The sequence below is a fragment of the Ammospiza caudacuta genome, chromosome 2, assembly GCF_027887145.1.
Source record: "Ammospiza caudacuta isolate bAmmCau1 chromosome 2, bAmmCau1.pri, whole genome shotgun sequence".
NCBI classification, from domain to species: Eukaryota; Metazoa; Chordata; class Aves; order Passeriformes; family Passerellidae; genus Ammospiza; species Ammospiza caudacuta.
Window position 1 is genome coordinate 29,870,086 of NC_080594.1, and position 20,297 is coordinate 29,890,382.

The 20,297-nt window shown below is 44.8% G+C and overlaps 1 protein-coding gene across 1 annotated transcript; it reads left to right on the forward strand.

Annotated features, from left to right (window-relative positions):
• Positions 1–3,779: 3,779 nt before the first annotated feature.
• PLA1A (phospholipase A1 member A) lies at positions 3,780–19,875 on the forward strand. The gene is made up of 11 exons (XM_058800152.1): positions 3,780–3,852; positions 4,944–5,145; positions 6,836–7,013; positions 8,135–8,243; positions 11,032–11,133; positions 11,936–12,025; positions 12,736–12,903; positions 13,968–14,057; positions 14,498–14,606; positions 17,963–18,127; positions 19,477–19,875. Exons 1-11 carry the CDS (start codon positions 3,780–3,782, stop codon positions 19,559–19,561), a joined length of 1,371 nt encoding a protein of 456 aa, XP_058656135.1. The 3' UTR covers positions 19,562–19,875.
• Positions 19,876–20,297: the final 422 nt, after the last annotated feature.

Sequence of the window (20,297 nt, forward strand, 5' to 3'; positions counted from 1 at the left end):
AGAAATTGGCAGCCATGGGTATCTCCAAGCAGATGTCCTACCAGAGTAAACACTGAAGTAATCCCAGCTCTGAGGGATTTTTCCCACCTTCATCTAGAAGTTACTGTAAGCTCCTTTGACTCACCGCTGAAGGCTGCATCATGAGCTGGAGTGACACTGCATCTTGAGCTGAGCAATGCTGTCTCATTCAGTTCTTACAGAAACAGGATAATACTGATCCTTTCTCCACAGCTGCATTGGAATGCCATGATGTGTAGCTCACTTACAAATGGAGACAGGCCCATCCCATAAATTCCTTCTGCTCAGTGACATGGACACATCTGTCCCTTGGTTACCTTTTCCCTTCTGTTCTTAATCTCTGACAAGTGTCAAAGGGAGCCCCCCTACCCTGTAAAGGCTCCAAGTCACAGTGTTTATGCCAGAAATGTAACATGGCCATCTTCCTGCAGCACTCTCATGGCAGGAGCACATGTTCTCTGCTGCTGACTCATCCTCATCAGGTAAAATGTCCTCCCAAGATGTCAGAGGCTTTGGATTGAACCTTGTTGCTGGGAGGGTGCTTGCACAATACAGCTTTCCTGTAGGTTCCCTAGTCTGAATTCAATTCCCCCTAAAGAAAAAGTGGTGTCTGGTGCTTTTTGAAATGTCTTTGGTCATCTTCCTGATCAGACTGAAGAAATTCTTAATTAGGTTGTTCAACTAAATCTTTGAGGTTAGGAGAGAGAAATTTGAAGCAGACAGTTTCACTTTGAAACAGGTTATATTAGTTCCTTCCTGTGGAAGGCAATACAGAAGGTCACCCACATGCACTTAAGGCAGGCCTGTGTTCTTCCTACTGAGCTGCTCCACATTGTAGAAGATGATTAGGGCTTCACAGGGCAGAGAAACTGAGAGAAAAACTTGAATCTGGAGGCTGTTGCCCTCACCCAGGCTCTTCTACTTGGTGATACATGGTAAGGATGCATTCTCCCTTATGCATACCAGGTGGAAGATCCATAAAGTACTCAAAAAAGGCTCCGGTGGCTGTTTTTCCTCCTTTCCTGACAGAGTATCCAAGCAGACTTGCCCATGTTTTCCCTTCCTCAGTTGCCAAAACATCTTTGATGTTTACTTCCTGCTCTGTCATTGCTGGGACACACTTCTGAAAGCAGGGAGGTCAACTTGCTTTGAGATGAGGACTAATCCTGGTTCCTCTGTCAATCCTGGGAACAATACACAGGAGTCTGCATGCTTAAACCAGAGCCATGGTTTCCACTTCACAGACAAATGACAGAAAATACAGGAGCTCTGAGACCAAGCATTCCACCAGTAGGGGGGATCCAGAACTTAAAGAGCACTGAGCTAAGCTCAGGGTGTATTTCATGCCCTTCTTCAGATGCAAAGGCCACAGGGAGAGGCTTTAAATAGTCATTTGCTTAGCTCACACTTGGCTTCCCCCAAGGTCTGGTGCTGCTTCCCGACTGCATTGTTTCAGTATCAAAAATTAGTTTTCCAGGCTGAGTGAATTTTCCTGTGATCAGATTTCCATTTGACCATTGGGTATTGGCAGTGCTTATATGCCTCTGCCAGCTGTTGCTTTGTGGGTGGGGATTCAGCACTTTCAGCTGAGTTGGGCACTTTCAGCATTTTGAATGTGCAGACAGTACATTTTTTAAATTTTCTTTTTAATTAAAAGAATCTGTGTATAAAATCAAGTTTATTTGCTTTCACTATCCCTGACATTCACAAGCAAATCACACTGTGCTTCATGACTGTGTGCTGTAAGGGACTTTAAAAAGAAGTATAAAGTGATTTGAAAGTCTTTGCAATAGTGCTCCCATTGCCATTATAATCACTCCCATTGGGAAGCAAAATAAGTGGCATTATGTTCCTGAATTAATGTAACTGTAATTACTCTGTAATTAAGTTCACAAGCAATAAACAGAAAACAATTTATACTAAAATAGCTTTACTAATAAGAGCATTTAAAGCACAGAGTAACTTGAGTGGCTTTTGCTGTTTGCATATGAAATTGCCACAGTGTGCTGCTATAATAAAAAAAAAATCCAGGAATTACTAAATCTGAGAATTCAGAAAAAAATACTGCTCAGGAAACAGAATTTTCAATTTCATTAAGACATTTCTTTTTAAAAAAACACCAGTTTTGTGCATTTGCAGAATTGCTAAGCACCAAGATGTTGTTTAAGAGCTCTGCAAATTCACAAAATAAAACCAGATCTGCAAATCTTGGCCAAAGCCATGTTTAACTCTAAGGCTGTCATACTGGTGCCTGCTTTATATTGCATGGAATTTCAAAATTTCCATAGGACTTGGCAATGAAGGAATGGGCCCATTGGAGTGCACAGGCTTTAACTTACAATCTGAGAATTGTAAGATAAATTAAGATTAATCTGATGCTGGGGATGGAAAGATGAAGCGTGGGCTGGAAGCCAGGAGATGGCTATTGGCATTGCAGTTTTCAGTCTTGGAAAATTGATTGGGTTGACAAACTTAGGCACATATTTGTGAGACACTGACAATATCCTCTGACAATAAGCCAGCTTGATCCTGGAGGCAAGTACTTCAGGCTCAGAAGGTATCTCTGTATGTATCTCTAGGAGGATGCAGTTGGGGTGGGATTGAATAGTCCTCCAGGCCAGGCAGCTGAGGCTGCCTAACTTTCAGTGAAAACTGCAGAATTTTATCTCAGAAGATTTGGAAATACAATGAACTTCTGCCTAAAAGAGCCCCAAAGCCTTCAGCTGGAACAAACTGGGGTAAGGAAATCATTGCTATCACCATTAGCTCTAAAGAAAAGTAGTGTCTGATGCTTTTTGAAATGTCTTTGGTCATCTTTCTGGTCAGACTGAAGAAATTTCTTCATTAGGTTGTTCAGCCAAGCCACTGTAGATTAGTACCTGGACAGGGAACTTTGCTCATCGCCCTCCCTGCCATTTAGCACAGCCAGGGCCAAAGCTGCCTTGTCCAGCACGACAGACCAACACAGAGGATACAGGTGTGTCCTTACCTGAAAGCCCATCTCAGCCAGGGATGTGGTACCTCCACATCACCAATGTCATGTTACACGTCTGGGGGTGCACTTATGCTCCTCCATCTGTATACACCAAAGTGGAAAAGTTTTTTATTCGAAGGTCTTTTTGAAGTATTTGCATGCTTATGATGCTGGTGCATTACTGAAGGGTGCCCCCACCCTAAAAGACGTAGTGTGGGCTTGTTATGGTGATATGACCAGCAGTTATATTTTAGCCTGCCTTTCCCACACTTTTCAGGTGTAATCCACTGTTTTGCCTTATTTAGACTGTTACAGGTATCTGACCAAAAGCAGAAATACAGGAAAGACAGCAATGCAGTAGGAAAATACAATGCAAGGCTGATATGAAGTCCTGGCGTGGACTCACTGTGAAGCCTTGTGATAAACCAGCATCCCTAGTCAGAATTTGGCAGAAAGGTCTCAGTAGCAAGGATAAAGCACTGTAACTCTATCGCTTGCTGGGACTGGTTTCACTGCCTGATTTCTGAAGTGAGAAGTTTCCCTTGAGGAAAGGGAGGTAGGGAGGAAAGGAAGGCAAACATCTCCTTTAAACAAAAAGTCAGTGAAGTCTCTGCTTCAAATTTTGACTAATCGTTTAATAAGAGCAGAGGCAATTTCTCAAAATCCAAATTAGGTCATTTTCCCAAAAGTGCACAGGCTGATTGATCATTACAGACTCAAGCTGATCATTAACCACAGCTGGTTTTCCCCTGTACAATCCTTATACTTGTATTGGATGAACAGGAAGATGGTTGAAGATCCGAAGAGAAAACTGCTCATGGTTCTTGCTCTCCTCTTGCTGCCCAGCTCAGCACAAACAGGTAAGAAAAACATGAGTGCCTGGCAAGGGATTGAAGGTTATACAGAGAGGGATGTGAATTCAGTTCTCCCTAAACAAGCTGTATGTCAAGAGGTCCTGGCAATAACCTTGTTAGGTGCCGGGGACAAAAAGTAGTGCAAGAATGGTCCTTTCTTCTCTTATGCTTTGATTCAATCACTCTCAGTGATTGAATTCCATTAACCTGATTTACAAGAATGATCCAGGTTTGCCCTGAAGTGTAAGGAAAAGGGACCACTTGGACTCTGGCAATGGCATCTTTACCACATTGCTTCAAAAGGTCAGCGAGTGTGATCTGCATTAGCTGAGAGAAAAATAAACAAATGCCACAATTCCACTTCTTTCTTTAATTGTACTGTCAATGGACTGCCTTAGTGATCACATCTACAGTCACACATCACCTGCAGCTTCACTGCAGTGCACCTCCTGCCTTACCTTTACTGATGATCCCCCTCATTTTATGCCATTTCTGACACCGTGCTGGCACTGGACCCACTTTTGCTACTTAGACTGGCTCATGACCTATATTTTCTCCAAGCTGATCTCTAAAAATATCTCTTTCTTCCTTGTCAGTGCTCAGGAAGACAGAAATAAACAAGAGTAAGGAATAGTCACATCCTTTTAGGGGAATCTGAATATTGAATCTCGCCCCTTTGTGCTGACCTGTAGGCTGTGTTTTGTCTAGCTGGTGTAAAGTACCTTCTGAGGGAAATTGGGAAGCTGGTTGTTTGATTTAAAAATAGATAAATGAATGATTATTTTATCATATGTCAGATTCAAGGCTGCTTCACCTCCTCCAGTCCAGAAAGGGAAGGTGCATGTATTGTCATTGCAGCAGGATGCTCTACACCAGCCCTTCAAGTGGCACTGCTAGTGACACACACTGCTGAACTTTTGTGCTTGCTTTCCAGCCTACATTTGCTCAGGTGTAGCTCATAGCTGCAGATCAGATGTTTATTTTTTTCTGCCTGGTGAAACTGCTACTTTCATTTTCCTGATGAATTAGAATGAGGGGTGGTTTTGTCCCATTGCACAGACCCAGACTAAATGTGCCACTCCCTCCCTCCTGTGCAGGGAATACAGACAGGCTCTCAGAGCATCACTGTGTGGACTTCCAGAGAGCCAACCTCCTACGGGGCAGCAAACTCAAGGTCCAGTTTCTGCTGTTCACTTCCTCGAGCCCCAGCTGTGGAGAGCTGATTTTAGCTGATGATGGCATCAAGAACCGCAGCTTCAACAGCAGCCTGGACACCAAAATCATCATCCATGGCTTCAGGTGAGAGACAGAAGAGCACTGTGACTAGGTTTTCACTGGTGAATTAAATACTGCCCGAGCTTTCCCAAACACTGGGTGGGCTGGCATGCTTGTGTCACCTTCTTGTCTCCCCAGCAGAGTGGCTGCATGAAAAACAACTCCTAAGAGCAGAGACTGGGATTCTCACCCCCAAACTGGACCCAGGAATTTTATAGGAGGCTGTTGGTGGAAAATGCTGCTGATACCCCACATTACAGCACAACTTGAAGTCCTTTAGTTTGTGACTAGTTGCCTTTTCTTGTGTGTGCTTCACACCCTTTGGACCCTAAAAAAAGTTAGAAATTATTATAAATTTCTTCTTTCTTTCTTTCTTTCTTTCTTTCTTTCTTTCTTTCTTTCTTTCTTTCTTTCTTTCTTTCTTTCTTTCTTTCTTTCTTTCTTTCTTTCTTTCTTTCTTTCTTTCTCTTTCTTTCTCTTTCTTTCTTTCTTTCTTTCTTTCTTTCTTTCTTTCTTTCTTTCTTTCTTTCTTTCTTTCTTTCTTTCTTTCTTTCTTTCTTTCTTTCTTTCTTTCTTTCTTTCTTTCTTTCTTTCTTTCTTTCTTTCTTTCTTTCTTTCTTTCTTTCTTTCTTTCTTTCTTTCTTTCTTTCTTTCTTTCTTTCTTTCTTTCTTTCTTTCTTTCTTTCTTTCTTTCTTTCTTTCTTTCTTTCTTTCTTTCTTTCTTTCTTTCTTTCTTTCTTTCTTTCTTTCTTTCTTTCTTTCTTTCTCCCCTTCCTTCCGCCCCTTCCTTCCCCTTTTTCCTTTCCTTTCTTCTGTCTCTCTGTTTCTTTCCCTCTCTTCCCACATCTTTCTCTTTCTTTCCTTTTTTCAACATTGTTAGTTATGAAGTCTTTTCTTTAAGATTCTTGTCCCTTTAAATTGTCTTCTTGGATTTCATGCCCAATAGCCTGGGTGAGTGAGACATTTAGAACCCCAAGCAGACAGATTATCCTTCTGTTCTTGAAAGTGTTGGGTTTTTCTTTTTAACTGCCATCATTCTGTAGGATTCTGTGCCATTTTTCAGTCAGGTGTGACCATATAATATTATTTGTTTTGAAGTGCAGAAGCCTGAATAGAAAGTGCATAGAAAACCAGGATGAAACCACAGCAGATACTGCAGGGTCTTCTCAGAAAACCAGCTGTTGCCTTCAAGAGAGACAGCACATTCTTCACCAGATGACATTAGGGGAACTGGGCAGAACACAGCCTCCTTGGTTTTCCTGGAATTCTTCGGTATAGATTCTGATTTTTGATTGTCTAGAGATGAGAAAATGTAGCAATGAAAACCAGGTGATCTGGGCAAGGACTTCCTGCCAGTGGCAGCAGAGAAGGATCCAGGTGTTCCCAGTCACCTCACTTACTCCAGGTGGGCTCTCTGGTAGCTGAATGAACCACAGACACAGTGAGATCTCAGCCTGTGCCCTGCAAATGTTATCTCATTCATTAAAACATCTGGGTTCCCTCCAAAATCAGAGCATTCTGGAAAGTGTTATTACACCACCACAAAAAAACCAAAACAAAATCGAGATGTGGGTGTCTAGCACCAAAAATAACTTCCAGCTACTGTCTGGCAGCCTCCTCTGAGACATGTGAAGCCTCAGCACCAGAGAACAACACAGTGGCACAGGCCCTGCCTGGGGAACAGCTAACATCCTTGTCTCTGGTGACTCCTCAGGGCTTTGGGTACCAAACCTTCCTGGATTGAAGGGCTTGTCCAGGCCATACTGCACACCAGCCAGGTGAATGTGATTGCAGTGGACTGGGTCTATGGGTCTACAGGAGACTATCCCTCTGCAGTGGAGAATGTCACACAGCTGGCCCTCGCCATCTCACAGTTCATCAGCAAGCTCCTGGTAAGCCACTGTGCATTTCCAGTGCAGGGGAATGGCCAGGGAGCTGCTCCCAACCTGCTCTACCCAGGAGTTGGACAAGTGGATTTTTTATTTCAGATTTTTCCTTTACCCTTCTTTCAATCCAGGCTTGAGCATGCCACCATTTTTCTTCTTCCCTTCGAGTTTTGACATTTTCTGGAAAAAACCCCAGTTGTCAGCTGCCTCTCTAGTTCAGAACAAACCTATAGTCTGCCTTGGGTCTTCTCAGATCCATATTCACTGGACAGTCTTCTTCTGCTGCTGAGAAATTTTGTCCAGGAAGCTAGAGGGAGTGAGATTTGAGGCTATAATATATTTGCTCTGGGCTTCAGATAGACTTCCCAGTATGTAGAAGTACCTAGATGTGCCCCATTCTGTTCATGCCAAGCACAGCTGAACAAGACTTCTGCAATCAGGGGGATGAATCCTTGTGTTAACCAGCTACATGTAAACTCTCCATTAAGTGTTTGCTGTGCTGACCAATCTGTTTAGAGCTGGGTTTGCATCTGTGGACCTGAAGAAAGGCCCTGAAAAACAGAAAGTGCAACCCATCATTTCCTTGAGTATTTGGTTTCCCACTGTACACCTTGGAACACAAGCCATATGAAGAGCGACTGAGGGAGCTGGGGTTGTTCAGCCTGGAGAAAAGGAGACTAAGGGGTGACCTCATCACTCTCTACAACTTCCTGAAGGGTGGCTGTAGTGAGCTGGGGGTCGGTCTCTTTCTCCGGGCTACAACGGATAGAACAAGAGGACACAGTCTCAAGTTGCGTCAAGCTAGATGTAAGTTAGAAGTAAGAAGGAAATACTTCACAGAAAGAGTGGTCAGGAACTGGAATCATTTACCCAGTGAGGTGGTAGAGGCATCATCCCTTGAAGAATTTAAAAAAAGACTGGATGTGGCACTTGCTGCCATGATCTAGTTGAACAGTTAGAACATCGGCTGGACTAGATGATCTTATAGGTCTCTTCCAGTCTTGAAAATTCTGTGATTCTGTGTGATTCTGTGATTAGGAGAGTTATAGAGTTGCTGTGTGGGCTGGCACAGGGTATTTCACCTTTCTGCTCCAGAAAGAGTAATTTGTATTATTGTCACCCTGCAGGCCCTGGGAGTCTCAGGGACATCTATCCACATCATTGGGGTGAGCCTGGGAGCCCACGTCGGGGGCCTAGTGGGGCACTTCCACGGCGGCCGCCTGGGACGGATAACAGGTATCACATTCTGAGTCTGGGGTCCTCACCTGTCCTTCAGGAGAGAGAATGAAAGAGCAATAAAGGGGAGTAATTCAGAATGGTATTTTCATTTAATAAGGCTTATGGGCTTCTCCCTAGGTTCTGACAGCGCCTTTCCAGCATCAGTCTGCTCCATGCTGCCAAAAGAACACAAGCATTTGCAGAAAGGTGCTTCCACCTCTGCTACACTCATCAAATTGGTGCCAGCTTAGCATTGGTACGAGCCCTCATTACCAGTGAAAGCCCACAACACCCAGAAGCTTTGCTTCCAAATTATAGCATGCACATGAGGTTCTTAGAATTAAAGCCCGCAATGCAGTTTTGGGGGGAGCAGCAGGAGTGAGCTGCTCTGCAAGAAAACATGAGCTGAGAGCCAAGGGGACAGTAAGGTGGGCAGTGGCCTCACAGACAAGGGATGCAGTCCTACTGTGTCTGGGCAGGAGAGCAGAGCGGGTGCAGTGACAGGAACCAGGGTCATGCACAGTCTAGTTTGTAGTGATAAGGCAAGCCCAAGACCAAGCTGGGAAGTCAAGTCAGGACCAAGGCTGACCAACAAGGCAAAGGCTAGGGCATGGCATCCCTACCACACAGCTCAGGCATGGAACAAATGCAAGAAGAGCCTGAGCCAACATTGGGAGTACCCAGATGAGGCTCCTTGCTGCTCTCCCCCACGAGCTGGCTGTTTTCACAGTAGGCTGGGCTAATGCCACCCAAACAGAGTGTGTACCAAACAGAGCTGACCTTAAACACAGCCAGAGGTGTGAGGAAGAGACTCCACTGGAGGAATTGCAGAGCAAAATGGTTATAGGCTGATCCTGTCACTTAGAGGTTTTGGTGCACTGAGGACTTGTTCAGCCTTTAGGTGTGAAGCATGAATAAAGTCACAGAATCATTTAGGTAAGAAGAAACTTTGGAAGGTCTCTCTAGTCCACACACTACCACCACCACCCCTTCTCAAAGTGGGGCTGCATTGTATGTCATATCAGATTGTCAAGGGTTTTACTAAATTCTGGGAATGACCAACAGAGATTCATTTTGATAGGAGGGGAATGCCACTATGAAGGAACAGACAAAGTCTCCAGCAGTGTGGCCTAAACTCCTGCTGCCTCAGCCCATGCTGGTCTGTCTCACAGAGGTATCCTCAGGAAGGGTCTCACTCCACTCTTGGCTGGGCAGTCCAGAGAAATGTTGGTTCTGTTTTCTCAGATACCTATGCTGCATGAAATATGGGCATTTCTTTACAGGAAATGAATTTCATGTTGAGCCCTTGTTAAAGCTGTGAATCAAAGTTAACATTAGGAGAAATTTAGAGTTGCCTCTGTCCTGCACTAGAATTTTATGATCAGTGATGTCTTCAGATGAGCAGAAGCAGACACAATTCCATGAAACCACAGTAATTAACTTCAGAGTCAAGCACTCTTCCCCTATATGTTGTACACATGTAATAGAAGCTTTGCAGATTTATTTATTCCATTTTTAACTCTGCTTGAATACAATCCCTTTTCCACATTCTTGTTTATCCTGTGATTTCATAGGCACACTGGGCATTGCAGATTCCAGTTCAGATTTAGGATCCTGAAGACAGGTTGGCTTAGACCCAAGATATGCCTGATCTCAAGTCCTGCCTCCTCACAAATTCCTCACACAGGAATTTGACCCCAGAGCAACAATTTGCTGGAGTGTATGTTCATATAAGGTTTCTGCCTCCTCACTAAGAATTTTATGCCATGCTAAATTACAATTTTCAGTATCTTTTAAAGCTTTTAACTACAACTTGGTCTGTAGAAGTGGGTGGGGAACCTCTCAGCTTTTTGTGCATTTCAAGATTAAAGAGCATTAAAGTCTTATTTTTAGCTTTTATTTACAGAAATAACAGAAAAGAAGATTTTTTTCCTTCTTTTTCTCCTTCCCTCTCCCCTCACAAATGCAGACATGCCCATTTGTATATTGTTGATACTGCCTTCTCCATGGAGAATTAATGAGACTGAGTCCAAAGCTGTGAACCCAGCCACCTCCAAGGTTAATGGCACAAGGAGCAGACCTGCTTCCTAAACTATTGTTGCCTGGGGAATGACAAAAAGTCTTGTGAGGTTACTTTTCTATAAAATGAGAACAGGATAAACCTCAGGAAAAAGAAACCAAACAAACAAAATCTGCTTCTTGGTATTGCCAAGGATACTTTTCTGTGTTCCTTTGAGTCCACAGAAGTTACTCTAGGAGCAAGTTTTAGGCAAAAATGTAGATGATTGCTAAAGACTCAGTTTTATTTGTGGGGAAAGGGTTCAGAAGCCTCTTTGGTTTAAAATTGTTAGGAAGTATGAAACTTGTGTAATTCCTGAGTTGGTTAATGCCTGGGGCGCTGAATTCACTGCTGATCTGCAGTGACATTTCTCAGGCTGTAGTCATAATACACATGGCAGCACAATTTGGGAAGGCATTGAAAAGTTTGATTCTCTTTCACCAAAACTCCAAGAGCCACCATGCACCCACTCTGTTAGTGCTATTTAAGGCTCAGTCATGGCTTTACAGCATAAAACTTTTAGATAAAACACTGCCAAAGGGTGTGGAACAGTGGGAACAATACAAGGAAGCTGTAGTGGAGGTTGCTTCTAGCAGAAACTATTCTGGAGCTTAATCGCTGAGAACTGGGAATAATTTATTATATCTGCCTAGCACTATTTTTCAAGTTTTAGATAAAATAACTGGTCCAGAAATAAGAAAGAGAGGGGCTGAAGAGTACTTGTTGAGGTGTTTGATTTTATTCCAGCCCTGGATCCTGCAGGCCCCAAGTACACCAGAGCCAGCCCCGAGGAACGCCTGGATCCTGGGGATGCCCTCTTCGTGGAAGCCATTCACACTGATGCTGACTGTAAGCTGGCTTCTCTCGTCCTCAGCCTGGCCTCCTGTTCCTCCTGACAGCATTATTGCTAAGGAGTCTGTAGGCCATTGTCCCTCTTTTTGCCAAACTGCTATGAGTTCAAGTTCACTCTTGAGGAAGATTCTTGTTAAGAAAGGTTTTGATGATGAATTCGTACCCCGGAGCACTTCAAACAACAGACAGGCAGAGTTTGCTACAGCAGAGTGAGTTTATGCAGAACCACCTCAGCATGACTTTTACTGCCTGAAGAGAATTTGTAGGTCTAGCCTCACTTTGTTTTTCCTGCCTGATGTAAGAAAGGTGCCACCCAGGGTGCTGTTGGAAAGTAACGGAGTCAAATCAAAAGCTGACACAACAACAGAGAAACTTCTCTAAAGCACTGAGGATCTGCATAGGCAGAACATGTGCTAAAGAATAAGGTGGTGCCTTTGAGTGACACCTTTTGCCTGAAGACCATGAAAACCTCTACCAATACAACTCTCAATTATCCTTCACAGTCCCACATTAAGGCTGGGGTCAGTTTAGTTCTTCTTTACATAGAATCAAGACCTAGAATTGCTGAGCTGGTGGTTAAGACAGTTTCCGGTCATTCTGATGGCAGGGGCTGAAGCATTTTCTGCTCCATGCATCAAACCTGCACATGTAGAAGCAGGATATCTGGCCTTTATGTCTCCAGCATTAGGGCTGGCTTCAGTACCACTAAGTTAGTTATTGGGACCTGTCATCAACATGTAGGGTAAAGCCTACAGAAGAGCCAAGGCTGAGAATGAAGTGGCATTTCACCTCCTTTCAGATTTTGGGATCCGGATTCCTGTCGGCCACATCGATTACTTTGTCAATGGAGGCAAAGATCAGCCAGGATGCCCCCGGTTCATCTCTGCAGGTAAGAACCCCCTCTGGCCAAGCAGAGAGCTTTCATGGTCATTTAGCAGACTCTGAAAATGCTGTTTGGCAAGCAGCTCTTGCTACAGCCAGGGCAGTCAGCAAAGCGAGACAAACATATTCACAGCCCACACCTCTTCTCAGCAGTACAAGAAGCAGGTGACCTTAAAATCATATACAGATCAAGTGTCTTGGCAGCACCACTGTCAGGAGATGTGATTTTGGTGATGCTTCTCTGTGACACAAAACCCTAGCTTCAGTAGAGATGACACTTTGCTAGAAAGGCTCTTAGGTAGCACTAACAAAAGCTGCTTTTTGCTTTCATGCTGGAAGTTGTGTCTACTTAGAGAGACAGTTTGTATAATTACTGTCCTTTTCTTCTAGAGAAGAGGACTTTCCACAGTAAACAGTGTGAACTCATTAACATTCAAATATGTTCTGTATGAGTCAGCTGCATTGAGGGTCAGCTTTCCTGAGACGCCTATGTTACCTCATTTCCCATAGCTACTCTTCTAACTTCCTGTAGAACTTTTCTTGCAGTGGGATCTGGGCTTGTAGCCACAGAAATGCCCTGCAAAATGTTATTAATGGGAAGGTCATCACTGCAGTAACAGTGTTCCTTCACTCCCAACTCCTTGGGAATGAGCAAAAAGCCTGAAGTTGACAGGAAAACTCATGGCTGCTTTTCTCTGGTTGATGTTTTCCCTGCAGGCTACAACTTCCTGATCTGCGATCACATGCGGGCTGTGCATCTCTACATCAGTGCCCTGAGCCACCCCTGTCCCATCGTGGGCTTCCCCTGTGCAAGTCATCAAGATTTTCTAAATGGTCATTGCCTGGACTGTGCAAAACCCTTCCTGTCCTCCTGTCCCAGAATAGGTACAGTATCAGCATGAGACCTGCCCAGAGCAGATGGCAATACTATCCTGATGGTGTCAGTGCAGAGCACAGGATGTAGTCCAGATTTCTCTGAGCAGGATTTGCTTTGGATCTGTTCGGGAAGAGTGACAAGCTGTTTCGTTTTCAGGCTTCTGTAGATACAATATGAAAACTCATATATTAACCACGGTAGAACAAAATCTTGAACATTTCTGATCGTTAAACATTTCCTAGATATGTGTTGAAAGAGAGTTTCCAGAATTGCCATCCAGAATCAGTAGGCAATCAGCTCAAAAAAAAAATAAATCTTGTTTTGTTTAGCGAAGCAGCTGGAAATTTTAGTTCAAGCCTGAAGTCCCAGCCTTCTACACCACTCAGTGTTGCTGAGCCACCTCCTTTTCATAAATTTCTGCCATGGTCACCCCAAAGATGAACTCTTTGGACTGGTAGAAGGTAGCAGGTGCCTCTTTTAGGCTTCTGAAGCTGGGCTGTGGCATCCAAGTGTCCTCTGCTGCTATTTGCAGTATGGTACCAGAGGAACATAAAGAGAGGCCTTTTTTCGTATAGGTTCTCTCAGATCAGCAAAATGGCTCTCTCACCAAACCATTTTGCCAGCTATTCAATGATGCAAGCCACAAGTTATGGTGGTTTCCTCATTTGACCAAAGAATTCCATTTCCCTTGTGTTTGCACTGTCATTTACATCTGCACCAAGTTTCCTGACTTGGTAGTCCTTGGTCTTGCTCATTTTGCACAAATGCCTCTGACAGCACACTTTGTTGGCAGAGGAATGAAAAGAAAGCCACCAAGAGGTTCTCTGGGGATGGTTACCTGGGGTAGCCAGTGGAGGTTTTCTGAGGGAATGTTAACCTGTCAGACACCACAAACGTGTACTTGCTCTGATTTGCACTGGTCTAAGAAAGGGACCTGTTCTCCAAGACAGGGGAGTCAGGCAGGGTGAAAAGGAGGTGACTGATACATATTATATTTCTGTTATATTTCTTACTTATATTTCTGTTCTGTCATTCATGGCTTTCCCTGCACTGACTTTATTTCCCCCTGCAGGTCTGCTGGAGCAGGCAGGTGTCAACATGAGCAGGCTGCCCCAGGAAGTGAAAGTTTTTTTAATGACCAGTCCTTCAGCCCCATTCTGTGGTAAGTAGCATGAGAGAAAAAGGAGCCAGAGGATTTTGGCCAATGGAGCAGATCCTCTGAGGATAGGTAGTTACAGCACACTGCCCCATCATAGTCAGCTGCTGTGGGCAATGGGGCCTGAGACACCACTGAAGAGAAACAACCCTGCACATCTCCTCCATAAACAGATTTGTCAGTGTGGGCACAGCCCTGAACTAACACAGCCATGTGTGTTTCAGGGCTGAAGTACAAGGCATTGAAAATGCCTGTCTGTTCACACTGGGCTATACAGACATGCCCCCTGTGCCTCACACAGCACAGAGACTTGATTCTTTCTTATGTCTGTTCAATCTTTTCTGCTGGTGGGGCTAGGGAATGAGTGCTAGAGCCCTTCTTCTGTCATGGGCAGGTCCTACAGATAGTACGTGTTCTCACATTCACATTCTTTTCTTCTTGCTCAGTCCACCACAGCCTGGTTGAGTTCCAGCTGCAGAAGAAAAGAAACAGAGTCACCATCATTGAGATCAGTTTCAGCAGCAACAGCACCAAGGACACAGCAAAGATCACCATGTGAGTGACAGTGCTTGCTTCTGGCCTGTTTTTTCCCATCTCCATGAGTAAGGATGTTTTATCCTAGTCCAGGAAAAGCACAACAACAGTGTATTTCTCTAAGTGATGAACCACAACCTTGTTTCTTGAGTCCCACCCCATTTTCCTTAAATGCCTTGAAGAATCAGGCATGTGCTACCATTACTCAGTAACCCTGACTGGGTCCATGTCTTCTCCAAGTGCACAAAGCAGTAGGAACAGCCTGGGAGCCTCAGATTTGGATCCTTTTGTGTGGCTACACTGGTTCCTTTTCCACACCATACCCTGACCTGGCTCCACTTCAATCACTGTCAGACAGTTATTAGCCCTGCTCTGGCAGACAGGGGTGGCTTACAGCAGGGCCCCAATCCACCAGAGGTTCCAGAGGGATGGACGTGGTGGCTTAGACATTTCTCTTGATGCCCAAGAGGGCAGCAGTTGCAAAGAGGAGTCAAGTGCACCTCAGCACAGTCAGAAATATGTCAGGACTTGTTGCCTCTGCAGTAAGGGAGCAATGCTCTCACTCCCATTGCAGGCAAAAGCAAGGGGCAGGGGACCAAGATCCCTGGTGTGGACAGAAAGATGCCTCTTGAAAGCACCACCCTCCACCAGACTGAGTCTGAATTAAAAGATCAGACTCCACAGCTTCCACAGCTCTTGCCACCAGGGGATCTCCCCACCACAACAAAATCCCCAGAGTCTTCTTCACTTCTTCCTACTCCTGGCCCATTGCTCTGGACTGGGAACCACAATGCAGCTAACACATGCTGCTGGCTGCCTCAGGAAGCAGGACAGCAGCCTGATAAAGAGTCCCAGCCGGCTCTCCCAGCATCACAGGGGTTCCTGTGCTGGCTCCCACACAGTCCTTACTGCTAAGCCAAAATATTGTGACCTAACTGTGGAGCTAACTGTGTTGCTGATTCAGTGGGCACCAGGAGGCAGGGGGAGAAATGGGGAAGGGGAAGCCACATTCCAGGGTACTTTCCAGAGTGACGCAGATGCTTGGTCACAGATTTCCAGCCAGGCACCAGAATTTGGGTTTGTACTCCAGCCTGGTGGAGCTCAGTCTGTTCTCCTGGTTCCAAACTCCTCCTGGTTTGGAAGCCAAATCTGCCTTTTGCACAGATGCAGGAGGGAAGAAATAGTGGTGCCCAGGTCAGAGCAGGAGCCGTGCGGCGCTCCCACTGGCAGCTGTCGGACACCAGCTTTGGTGGGAGTCCAGCAGGAGGCATGTGAGCACTGGAGGGAAAGGAAGTGAGCCAGGCAGGCAATCCCGAGGCTTTGCTGTACCCTCCGGTTTAATGAGACAGTGGAGTTAGAGCAGGGTAACCGAGCCAGAGATGCCCTGCGGGGGGGAGCAGCAGCTGTGTTTCTCTTAAATGCCTTTCTTAGAAACACAAGGCTAAACTGAAAAATTTGCTTACAGCTATAAACCTACAGATTTGAGAGTATAAAATTGAAGATACCCATTTTATTTCCCACTTGTAGCAAAGGGCAAATTTCCCTGCTGTAGGCAAAGTTCAGCCTTCCAGTGCAGTCAAGTTCAGAGTATCAAATGGGCATCTAAACATAGATCCTCACATCACAGTTGAGACACTGATCGATCAGTGACTTATCTCAGATGATCTGTCATGTATATCATGCTGCCGTTTCCCAGAAGTGCAGAGGGACTTACTTGGGAGTGTTCAGCTAAAGGACTCACATGGTTGTGTCTTGCCTCAAACTGCCCTTCTTGTCTCCTCTTCCAAATATCCACTCCAATCTTACTTCTCCCCACATGTTGCTCAGAATGTCCCAAGAGACATGTCCCCAGGCTTCAGTAGCTGACATGGATGGGCCTGATGAGTGAGGAGTTTGTTTCACAGGACACTTCCCAGCTGCACCGCTGTGTGCTTACACATCACATGACATCATCCCCCATATCCAAGAAAACATACCTCTGAAGCCAGCCAAGTCTCATATATCCATCCAAATGTTGTGCAGGATTGGACCAAGTGTCAGTCCCAGCAGTGGCTCTTCCAACATGGTTAACTGTACAGCATTCCTCTGTCCATGGACAACGTGCCATAGAGAGACGGGCCTCCATTTGCTGTCCATTATTCACTTTTATAACCACAATTTTGCCATGTTTCTTATTTTTAGCAGCTTCAAGCCAGACACAGACACACAAAACCCAGCAACTACTGCTGCAGTCTAAGGGAGGGACTGGGTGTGCTGCTGTGGGTTGGCTGCTGTGAGTGCTGCTGTAAGCCTGTGCCTGAGAGTTACTTTGGTTAACAGAATTGTAGGCTCTTCCTGACCCTTTTGTCACCTCTCTCCTTTCCCTGCCATCATGTTTCTGATCAGACAGTCACCCAGGTGGTTCTGGGACCGTGCCAAGCCAGCTGCACACGTCATTCTTCATGAGCACAAGGAAATCAATGATCTCCATGCTCTAGGAGGTGCCAAATAGATCAAGTGCAAGCACTCCCGGATGGACTCCATAGAAGGGACTTAGAATACCTGGGCAGCACAGATCTCTGGCACACAACTCTCTGGGCTCTGGTCACTGGCTCATTACCAAACCTCTGTCACTTCTCAGTTCACATTGCCTGGGTAAGAGCATAGGGATGGACATAGGTCTATCTATCCAAGCATCCCACCTTCAACATGATCAAAAACAATTAGCTACAGAAGAGTATAAAAAATATCTCTTAGCAAGCATGTAGCAATACTTCCCCAAAGAGTTTCCCTGTGTCTAGTTACATCTCAGGGACTTTCAGAGCCAAAGATGAGATCATTATCCTTACTAGCTTCTCTATTCCACAAACCTGTCCAGTCTCCCTCCCTTGACTTGTACAGCCATATGAACTTCCTGGCATTCACAACATCCCAAAGCAAGGATTATAACAGCTGGAAAGGAGTGGTACTCTGTGCAGTGGGCATTCTTTTTGAGCCTGACACCTCTTAGCTTTCTTTGAGGACCCCAGCTTGTGTACTGATCCCCACTGATCCCTATCCATGCCATTCACCGTTTCATAGATGTTGACTTGTCTACTGCTTACCTCTCTGTGGCAAGCTGAGCAGTGTCTCAATCAATATGCAACAGTAAGAAGAGTTGGTGATGGAAGGAAGGCTATTTATACAGCAATATTCCTGAATACAGAGATAAAACATGGAGAGACAGCCTGTAAAACACTCATGCAGTGTCTTATTTTGACAGATGAGTCTTGTCACTCCATTTTGTTATGTGAGGGCTTCACAATAACACTGCAGATTCCTCCAGTGTTTCCATGGATGTGCACTGTATCTGCAGGCTGGCTGAACACATCCCTCACATCTCTCATCCTGCCTTGCAGACCCAAGGACCAGGAGACAGGCAAACGGCTGCTGGCACACCGAGTTCCCCTCTGCCAGATAAACACTGTGACCCTCAAGTATATCCCCAGGAATCATTTTTGGAGCAAGGATGAGCCATCCATTGTTGGCAAGTTCTGTGTAGCACCACTGCCTCTCAATAGCAGGTAAGCCTCAGGAATCTCATACAGGGATGCACTGAGCTTATGGATGCAGCCTGTGGTTTGTTTTGCATTTTTTCTTCCTGTTTAGGGAAACACTTGAAGAGGTTTTTGCATCACCTCTGTGTCCCCATGTAACTAATTTTGTACTTGTGAAAGAGAAAAGCTGCAAAGGTAGTTGTCTGGAAGTTTTTTAAAATTATTCCCCCAGGATAAAAGTGTTGTGCCATGGAAGGAATAGGGCTGCAACTCACATCACCTTGAAGATACTTAAGTCACAAACCATGGCAAAAGCTTGTACTAACTAGAATTTATTCTTTTGTCCTTGTTTGCCCTCTCCATCTTCCCCTGTCTAAAATGGGCCCCCATGTAAAACATGACAGGTAAACATTTTTCAGTGTGAGACAACAGAAGAACAATAGTATATTTCTATGTCTTATACAGCAAGGTTTATAAAGCTCTAAGGCTATAGACAACCATTTTGGCATTTTCTAGGTCAGACATGGTAGAGTATATGCCTTCAGCCATAGTTACCTTTCCCAGAGTAAAAGCAGCCAAGTCCTTCTCATCCTGAGAGAGATAATTGTCTTCTCCATAATGCAACATTCTTGACAGGAGTTTTGCAGATCCAAAGTTCTTGCAGGCAGGACAAAACAGCTGGGTTTATTTTATACACATTGAATTGTCCATCCACATTGTTGCTGAAATGCTGGCTCAAGGCTGCGGCAAGCTAGTGGATACTTCAAAGTAGGTTCAAATTCTGTTTTGATGGACAGTAAGGAGGCTGAAGTTCTACTATCTATCTATCTATCTATCTATCTATCTATCTATCTATCTATCTATCTATCTATCTATCTATCTATCTATCTCCAGTAGGCTCAGACAGGGGAAGAAAAAAGGCAATGCTATATAAATACCAAGTACTCCCTTGAGTATAAGGACTATTCCTTACCAGCATGTTTTGCACTCCAGAGTTGGGATGGGTGTTTTTATCCCTTATGAATGGGACAGCAAGGGACATTGCCTGAAAGAGGTGCTAACCTGCACCCCTGGAAGCACTGGACTTGGCTTTGGTACAGACAGAAATCTGTAGAGTTGCACAGGCTCACAACTGTGCTCCTGTCACTATGCTGGGAGCACTCAGAGCAGCAGTGGTGCTACTCAGGTCAAGGGAAAGTTGAAGGACACAAGTCCATGCACACCCTTCCTGCCAGTTCATCCCAGCCAGAGAATAGCACCCCATTCCCTATCCTTGGCAAAGCAGTTCAGAGTCCAGCACTTTTCTTGCTTCTGTGTTAGGATAGCAACCTGCACCTGCCAATGCCCAGCCTGACCTTTCTGTGCTCTTCCCACAGCAGGACAATGTCATGTCTGCCCTGGAGCCTCACCCTCCCCAGCAAAACAGACACATCCTATGACCTGCCTGCTGCTTGTGCCTAGCTCTGCCTTCAGGACACACAGAACCAGAAAAGAGTCCTAAACCTATTGCTGCTCTCTTCTCCCAGATGATACTTTCACCATAAAACTTGATGGGTTTTTTACTCCCTGCATTAGAGACAAGATGTCAAGGAAAAGAAGTGCATGGCAGATTGACAAGTACAAGGTTAACTTGTTACAGCAAAATCTTCCAGTTAAAAGACTGGATTGATGCTTTTGTCTCACAGGTTCTGTATCCAGCTCTCAAAGTGAGACAGGAAAGTCATTTAATCTCAAGGCTTGAATCTGTATGAAAGAAGGAGTGGATAATATAATTCTTTTTATAGTGGGAGTATTAGTATAATTCATTAGTGGTTTATATATAAACTGTTCTGTAATCTTCATATTAAAGGTGAGAGCTGTTATTTTTCCTCAGCAAGAGGAAACTGTGGTCCAAGTTTGGCACACGAAGGAGTCATTCTTAGCCAGAGCTCCAATGGGAAACTCACTAGTCCCATCCACAAGCTGCTTTCAGAGGGAGACCCTATTGATTTCACATCACATAAATCTCTCTGAAGCTCACATGAAGTGAAGCAGGCACCAGGAGCAGCACAGAGCTCTCACATCCCATTTTGCACTGCTTTCACCATCTGCCCAGAATAGAAGGTAGTAGGAGAATGGGGCACTGTAGCAATAGGGCCACCTACCACAAATGAATCCCAGGAGCTCAGCACAGCCATTCAGACCTGAAAAAGTAGTC